This window comes from Apostichopus japonicus, chromosome 8, assembly GCF_037975245.1.
Source record: "Apostichopus japonicus isolate 1M-3 chromosome 8, ASM3797524v1, whole genome shotgun sequence".
Taxonomy (NCBI): domain Eukaryota; kingdom Metazoa; phylum Echinodermata; class Holothuroidea; order Aspidochirotida; family Stichopodidae; genus Apostichopus; species Apostichopus japonicus.
The window spans coordinates 23,442,581-23,451,997 of NC_092568.1; the positions used below are offsets into that span (position 1 = coordinate 23,442,581).

Genomic DNA, 9,417 nt, shown 5'->3' on the forward strand with positions numbered 1-9,417 from the left:
TTAAGGCGAACATGAGGCAATTTAACGTCAACTGGTGCCAAATTTCTCTAATCAGTTTCCATGGAAACGTATCTATTAAATTCTCAATCGAACTTGGCTTTAGCGGAAAAGAGCTTATCCGTTAGGTTGGAGCCATGCAACGGACCTTGAGCACGTATGTACGATATCAAGAAAGAAGAGGGAAAATACATCGTATTATTCTCGATCTGAATTTTATTGTCACCAGGAAGTGCTTGTTCGTCAACCGAAAAGTTGTAAATTTATAATAAATGAAAGAAAAGGACAAAGTTCAGACACAGAACCATATGAGGGATACGCTCACTATAACTACATATAATACAGGTATTAATGTCAACGCCGAGGGAGCATATTATCGTACGAATTCCAGCTGAACAAATAAAGTCTATGCAGTACACACAAAAAAAGGGAAATTTCTCCAATTTGTGTTGTGAACTGTTTTGTGTTCAACTTCGGTCGATAGGAATCAAATTTGAGACATTTTGTGATGTGCTTCCAGGTGTTAGCAAATAAAGCGTTCTGTTCTCAGCAATATGTTAAATATTTGGTAATAATTGTCGCGCTTCCGTTTTGCTTGCAGCTGCCAAAGAAACCGAGCTGGGAAACTCGTATAAAAAATAATGAAATGATAATATAACAGGGTAGGCTTATTTGAAAATGCTAATAACAAAATTGTGGAGAGGGAAATCAGAGTGTGTGTATATATTTGATCTTTGAGATCCCATCGTGAATTAGAAGTAGAAATACAGGAGAAAAACAGGCAGACCCCGTTCAAACTTTTTAAGGAGAATTTAATCATAAAAATGTGCCTTGTGCTACTCATAGTCGTTGCGAAAAAAATTCACAAAAAGACGTCTCGGTCTATATTCTTAATATTTAGTTTGTGAACTAAGTTCTCTATTTCTTTATCAGAAAAATCTAATGATATGCTTTAAAAGAATAAAAGACACGACTTTTGGTACTAACTATACTGGTAACCATGGCAAGTTACAAAAATGATTTGGTAGGCTTATCTACATTTCAATCGACAGCGTCTCTAAAAAGAAAGTGTAATCAAACGAAGAGAGGTAAGAAAGTGAATTGATGAACTTCAAAACACTTCTTTACTACTGCCGTAAGTGCACCTTACTTGTGTAACTAAAACAGAACAAAAAAAAAAAAAACTGACAATACCCAATGAAATTACTCATAGGACACTTCCTGGTTTGGTTTCTTCTGTGTCGAACGCCGAATATGCAATATATATACATTAGAAGCTCTTTATCTATAGCTCCATGATACTTGCTCAGTCATGCCTGCGGTTACACGAGACTTAAAATTGACGCTTTCAATGCTTCTTTTCAACGCAGCTGCAGTATTTATAAACATAACCAAGGCGGCTCTCAAGAAAATTCCTTAAAGGGACAAAATTGTAATTGAATATCAGATACACAGCTTATAGCTCATGATCAGGCATAATGTATACAAATAATATAGCTCGCATCAACAACGTCAAGTCAGCTGATAAGGTGCCTGGGACATTTCTTCATAACGTGTCAAATTTAAAGAGATTTATTGACTGAAACGTGCTCATTATGCGCAATTATTATTTCCCACTGTAGACTTAATGCAAATATATATACAATACAATACATACAACTATAGTATATTGACAATTCCATTGACTTGTCATTTGGAAATAAATCAAGAGTTTCAATTTATTCGTAAATTCATTAAAATCAGTTTTGTCGTTTCAGAGGCATGCAGCGCATTTTTTGTTCTGTGGTTTATTTTTCCTTGAAATTGTATACACTGTTAAAGTTTAATTACCTGTCAATGTATATACTCTGCAGTAGGAAAGCTGTTTTGAATTATTTGATTTTGCATTGCAATTATCTTTCAAGTGGATAAATAACTTGAATGTTTACTTTTTAAAGGAACAAAGAAAACATCGGTTGATTGACACGATGATAATACTCATTCAGGATCGTATTTAATTTTCAGGAGAAGGGTGAGCAGGTCCGAAAGGGGGAGTATCGTAGGGTGCATCCACGGCTCCCGGGAAAACATGGGCTGAAATGAATGTTTGGCTATTTTTTAACCAGTTATACTTAAGGGGAAAAATGAAGTACGAGTCCAAGTGACATGTTATGTCCACGGGCCCCGATATGGCTCTTCAAGACAACAGAAGGCTGTGGCGGCTTGAGCCAAGCCGGGGGTGTGTTCACATTTTAATACGCAGTAAATATATATGGTGTGTTTAAAGTACACATTGTGAACAACTTTTCACATTGCTTTCGATTGGCGGATGATTAACATACACTGTAACATGCAGGAAAGCAGTTTTTAAAAGGTTACACATAAAAAAGATTGATAGAAAATAAAATTGCCAAACTTGTGGGTATATATTTTCGTCGAAGTTGAATCTAATGGCGTGTATTTAAATCGCTAATTTATCATTTCTTTGTTTAAAGGATTAATAAGTGTTAAAAGTCTTTGCGAAGAAAAGCCTGTTAATTGTATAGTGCAAATTCCAAAAAGCCAAACCTATCAGCAAAAAAACAAAACCTCTACAAACTACTTTAAAACAAACTACAACAGTCTACAATTTGATTGACTCCTTGCATATACTAATGTCTGAAATGTTTTCTGTAATATACGAGGCTTCCGTTTTCAAGCCTTTATGACGTCATTTCAGTCCGTGTTGTAAACGAAAAGAGTAAATATCAAATTTGAGGAATAGTTCGGCTATGCGAGACTACTATTTTATCGCTTGCTGTACTTGAATCCTTTTAGTGAAACAATTTTGAATGAACATTTTGATGTTATTTTCCTTTGAAAATATATATTCATCATATGACAATATGATACGGCCAATAGAGGACGTTGAATAATGAGCACAGCAGGGGGGAAAAGGGAGGGTCATATAGTTGGGACAATTTCCAACAATAACAAGAAGGTGCGGTGATTGTTTTAAATAGTAGTCTATAAACAAAGAAAAAAATCACAGCAACATTCTCAATGAGACATCGCTTCTTTAGCACTTGTTTCAACGTGACTAAAAACATATGCTCATGTTATGACGATGTGACACGCCAACAGAGGGACGTTAACAAAGGACAGAAGGGGAAAGAGGGGTGGGCATCTTTGAGTCAATTTCAAAAATACCAAGAAGGTGTGGTAATTTGTTTCAAAGAAGAATCTGTTGAAAAACGAATCATGAGAAAAAAGCTGGGAGAAAAATCAGAGCAAAAGTATCAATTTTACATCTCTTCTTTTGCATATATTTGTATCAACGTGACGTATATGAATTATAAGCTCATAGATCTTCACAACATATAGTTTTAGCATCACTGACTTGTATCATAACGGTATCCAACAACACAAACATGTTAGCTTTGCACTGACATCAATGTAAGATTTATAAATGAGAAGGTGACAGTATTCGCGACGGTTTCTTAGATTCCCTATTAACATGGCCCCCAACCCCTTGCCTCCCCCATAGCCCGCGCACAAAGAAAACCCTAAAAAGTTCCTGACTATACCGCACTTAGTATACATGAACTATGCATGAACAGTATATATCATACATAAATGTTAAGATAAAAACTGTTCCTGTCCTAAGATGTCATGTAAGTTAAGACGATTCGACGAGGACGATTCGGGGCCGAAAGAGTTATTTGACAATCATCTTCCCCTCTTTTGGCACTTTTTGGCATTTTTCCCGTAAATATATCATGATAATGAGAATACACGATTCTGTCCCAATGTTTCCCTGTTCCCCATATATTGACATTGGAACAAGGTTTGTACCCCTCTCTTCCCCGCCACCCCACCTGCATGCACCACCACACCCGTTTCCTCACCAGGCATGCCGACAAGTGCCAATAAACAAGTACAAACATTTCACCTTTATGTATTTAATAAATTTTCACCAATTTTGTCATTATTCTAAAGTGAGAAACTTCCCTATGTAGTCTTATTTGAAATATTGTACTGTGTACTTGTAGGATAATATTGTAAATAATTCCCTCACTCTCCGTTCTGACGAATACACGAGCAAAGATATGGAAGAGTGCCTAAAAGAGCTGTAACAGATCTCTGCACACGCGTCATCGTAGTGCATGGACGCGCATATCTGGTGCATCATTTAGCAGTTCGTTGACGCGTGAGATATGCAAGATAATGACTCACAGTTAGAGATATGTTACAGCGCAAAGGCGCTATATAAAACATTTTTATCTCAGAACGCCTATATGGCTTCTGCATCATTTCTGAACTTTTTATGCGTCATTTGTAACCAATAGCTATGTTGCTGTCACGACACAATGAAGATGCTACGCGACACAATTCAATTTATATCCCAAAGATTGTCGTGAACAACGAAATCACTTTTGAGTACTAATAATACAAGCGATGTATGTGCACACGTTCTAGCCATGGCCTGTTAATATGCTTCCTGGAAGTACAAATCCAAACGCTCAAACGTTACATGGGAACAACATCTCCAGTTACTTTGCTTCAGAAAACTATACAACTTTAGACTACATTAAACGCAGGGAAAGAACAAACGATGCCGACAATACTTCGAGCAAAGTGTCCGTGCCTCTGACCAAAAGTCCTAACATAGTGTATGACACTAGGCAAGAATTGACACCGGAAGGTAGTAGCTCAGTGGTAACGTTAAAGACCCGTCAATTTGGGTTGAGGAGGCCATTAAGTCCTTCTTTAACATTCGACGAAATCCGAGAGCAATCGATATGCCACGAGGAGTTTGCCGACAAACCATACAGTACGGTCATTTCCCGGGCGGGACCGTTGCACTACGACGATTGTTTCCCTCTCTTGATGGCGAGAAGTTCCGATGCGGAGGATAAAGACAACATACAGGTACAGACTGAGACAAGACGAATGTCTACGGTTACCACTAACTACACCACAGGTAGAATCAAACTAAAAGGTCTAGATTCCGGGCAAAGTATGAACCTCTCCGTCTTTCCGGTTTTACACAAAGATTTATCTTCAAGCTCTGAAGACGAAGACGATAGTGTAGCTCATGAAGAAGACTGCGACGAAGATAATGATGATGATGTATTTGAAAAAGAACCGCCTCTGGTTCCGATGTATCGACGTATGACGTTAACCACATCGAATGACACCGATTTGATCTCAAACGGTTTGTCGAATTCTAGTCGAAGACGTCCTTCGATCACTGCTGGCAGTCAACCCAGAAAACCACTAGCCAGGTTGATGGGCAGACAAGGGCCAAAGGTCATGCGCAGACGGTCCATTGCCTCAAATGCAATTTCTGCTGATCACTTTCGCGCCTTACAAATTATCAGAGAGCGCATGCGCAACACTACCCTTGAAGAAGAGGAAGACGAGGAAGATGATGGTTCATTGACAGAAGAGGATGAGTATCATTTAAAACACGCCGAATCGACGATGCTCCATTTGGACAAGAACCTAAACACACTGGAAACATTTTTAAATAGGATCGAATTAACATTAGATAAAGAAGATGCAGCTCCTGGACTTTTATCCGACAAAACAAGTGATTTTTTCTCACGAAGTCTGCAGTCGATATTTCCTCCCGCCGAAAATAATGATGATAATATTTGTGAAACGAGTTCTGAAAGTGATGATGATGATAATGCTACGTTTTGGTAATGCTGCATGTCTCCAGCCGTAGCCTGGGTACTCGGAAATACATTAAAGAAAATGATTTTAATCTACATTTGAAGTTTTGTTTATCTTTGTCATATACTTGCTTTCAGAATTGTCAGAAGTTTGAGATCATAAATAATCCTACATTTTCCTGAGGTATATGCACGAGACGAGTGGCGTTATTAGATTCACACAGAAAGGTGTTATAACAGTAATATCAAGGTATTTTGCCATGCGAAAAGGGAATACGAAGTATTGTGAAGGGCAGTGGCGTAGGAAGGTACTTTTGAGTGGGGGGGGGGCTGAAGACTGATGGCCGGCCTGGGGGAGGGGTCTAAGGGGAGGGGGTGTCCCCCTCCCCTTTGGAATTTTTTTTTGCATTTCCAGGTGGCCTCGGATGCAATTTGGTGCAATATAGCACACTTCAACACCCAATCCATTTGGTAAATAATTTTCATTTTCACCTGGCCTTATAGATGCAATTTGGTGCATCTGGGGGGGATGGCGCCCGGGGGGCGCCATCCCCCCAGTGAAGGGATAATTTGAGAAAGGAAAGAGTGTCATTCGTCATGTTTCTATCTGCCCCCTATGAGGAGGGTAGGGGACAAAGAATATGCGCTCCCTGCTCCCCCGCCCCCCCCCCCCCGCTCGTGCTGTGACAGCAATTAGCAAATCTAGTTTAATACACCATGATTATTTTATTTTAATTTTTGCCAAATTTCAATGTCGTCCCCGAAAACTTCCCCTTCCCCCTGCACTGGTTACGCCACTGTGTGTACTTGATATTAGTATATACCAATCTAACCGATAAGAGAATGTCACGATCGATGCATATTTATTTGCAAGTTGCTATCTTTGAAGAAAAAGGGCGAGGGGGGGGAAGAAGGGGGGTGCGGACTGGGATGAAAAAATTTGGAGGGGAAAGATCGATCTTCCCATTTGTTAAATCGTTTTATCCATTCAGGTTGCTTGATATTATTTGTGTTTCCTTGTTGTTGGGATTTGGGGGATGAGGGGGGGGTGAGGGTAGGGCAGGGGGTGTGGACCTACTTTGCTTTCTTGGTTTGTCTTTCAAACAGGAATGTTCCTGCTGCTCATCTGTAATATATCATTGCATTTTTGTTCTCTCCAATTATTCCCCCCCCCCCCCTCCTTCTTTTCATCGTCCTATCGTGTTATTTAATCCTGTTAATTTATGGATCATCTAATGAGAATCCATAGAGACAACAGCGACAATCGACTCACATCAAACGGAAACCAAACATAATTAACTCGCTGCTCAGTAATTTAGTGTGAATCTGTATTTCCCTCTTCATTCTTCAACTGTTCCAAAACAAAATGGATAAAGACCTATAAGGAAACTGCGGAGCAGTTTTACAATCTATCGTGTTTCTTCCTCTGTACTATGTTATTACTTCTCATATCGTTTACTATCTGGCACTTTGTCCGTTCATCGATTTCTGAAAGCTGTGTATATACCCTAATAGCTACAGTTGTCAATAAATCACCGACATCCGTATTGGTTACAAGATCTCTCCGATAATTAGTAACCGATTCAGCTGCAGTTTCAAACACTGTTATTGGAAAGAGATCCCATACACTGTATTTATTATAAGAGCAAATAACATTCAAAATCGTGTTTTGACTGAAATCGCTAGGGAAATAATCCTGACGAATCGAAAACCAAAAAAAGGGTGAAAAAAGAAGACGAAGAAGACGAAAGCCACAGGAAAAAAATTAAATGAGAAGAAAAGAGAAAATAATAGATGTTTATTCTTCAAAGACACGCGCTTTCAAATTGTAATTGTCAACGTTGGTTTGTGGGGACAGCGCTAATATAATGTAATGTAGGTTAGTGGCTATGTGAACTTCAGGTATACAAAACACAAGAACTGACATAATATCCTGTTACCATAGCGACGAAAATCTTCATGCCACTTTTATGATGATGGTAAACATTTTAAAAGGGATAAAATAGGGGTAACATAAAAACAAGAGCAAGTCTTGGGTTTATTTGATTTCTTCGAGAGCATGATATCGATTAAATTTTCTTGTATAATGGTGAGACCACAGGGATTGAACAATAAATAATTTAATATCATTGGTTCCCATGGAGAAATTCTAATCCAGTAAACAACACAGATATCATCCGAATATTTTGATGGGAAAGATAATATTCAAAGACATATATGTGTGTTAATATATATATATATATATATATATATATATATATGTATATATTTATATATATATATATATATTTATATATATATATATATATATATATATATATATATATATATATATATATATATATATATATATTATTATTATTATTATTTTTTTCCCACATGGTTAAGTTATTTCTTTGTGATATCATGGAAGGTACAAAACTCAGTAGATCATCTCCAGGTTCTTGCTTGTGGTACCTAGTATAGGATAGGAAGGGATTGGGAAGCGATATGTTGTTAGTGTTGTCATTAAGTTCTATCGCAAATCATAACTATTTGCATTTATTGTGGGAAATAAATAATTCACAGCACCATAGTTATCTGGGTGAACTTTGCTATAAATGAACTTTTAGTAACGATATGACTGCAGACATGTTAGATGAGTGGTCTGCAAAATTTAAGGCCCATGTCCCAGGATCATCCATGAAGACTGATCCACGACCCACCAGATCCACCAGATCCACAACCATTAAAATAGATGCTCAGAAAACATGCAAACTAAATTTGACTATGGATTCTGGTGTTCACAAAAAATATGCTGATCAACCTTTGTCAGCAGGCTCTGAAAGCAATATCAAATATCTGAGAGTCTGGAAAATCCTTTGGCACACTGAAATCAGTTTAACAACCCGCTTTTAAGACACGCTCCATAGTTTCCAGGCCATCAATTCAAGGTATTCAAAACTAATGTAGCAATACAGTAGAACACAAATTACTTGACAAGCTGTAAAAAGCAACATAGTTTTAAAAACTTTGGAAAGACACTTTTTATCTCTTTTGACAGTTTTGGTGGATTCTATTCGAAAGGGGTATCAAATATTTGTGGATAATCTTTGTCTTCACAAACTTACATAATGATATATATATGCTGAAAAAATCCAGTCTTTACTGAATTTTGGTACACTCAAGGGATGCTTGTTTTTGGGTGTCCATTGACAGTTCTTTAACAGGATTCCTTCATGTAAACATTGTAGATATTGCTGAATTTTCATCGTATGCAGTTCAGTTTTTTGGCTTGTCATGTTTCATTTCAAATTGCTAAGTGGATATTTCCACAGCAGGCAATGTTAATCACTTTTCTAAAAGAGGAAACTATTCTTAACTGTCAGTTGAAAACTCCACCTCAATATCCTGTCCCTAACTTGGAACATGGTTGTTTGAATGTAACTTATTTGACAGGCTTAAACCTCCCTCAGTGCTGGAAGTGAATCACAATCACTGATCTGTGATGTCATTATGATTAATTTTATACTTCAAAAGCTTTACTCTACATTTATAATCTTCTGGATGATTTATCCTTGAAATGAGATACATTTGGAATGTTTGCTTAGCTTTTCAATGGTCTCTGTATTTAGCATATCACCAAGAGACAACTATCGATAAAAATATTATCTTCCTCTGTGAATAAATTATAACAAAACAAACAAAAACATTTTCAGCATTTTTGTCTTAAGAATACCTTTGCATCTGATGGTAGATGCATCCACGAGATATTACCAAATCAGTTAAAAAAAAAAAAAAA

At 37.4% G+C, this 9,417-nt stretch overlaps 1 protein-coding gene across 1 annotated transcript; it reads left to right on the forward strand.

Annotated features, from left to right (window-relative positions):
- Positions 1-4,353: 4,353 nt before the first annotated feature.
- LOC139971219 (uncharacterized) lies at positions 4,354-5,732 on the forward strand. Its single transcript, XM_071977494.1, has one exon. It carries the CDS (start codon positions 4,450-4,452, stop codon positions 5,665-5,667), a length of 1,218 nt encoding a protein of 405 aa, XP_071833595.1. The 5' UTR covers positions 4,354-4,449; the 3' UTR covers positions 5,668-5,732.
- Positions 5,733-9,417: the final 3,685 nt, after the last annotated feature.

Bases quoted from the DNA above. Each gene is read 5' to 3' on its own strand.
- LOC139971219 (XM_071977494.1), top strand. From the start codon at position 4,450: ATGCTTCCTGGAAGTACAAATCCAAACGCTCAAACGTTACATGGGAAC.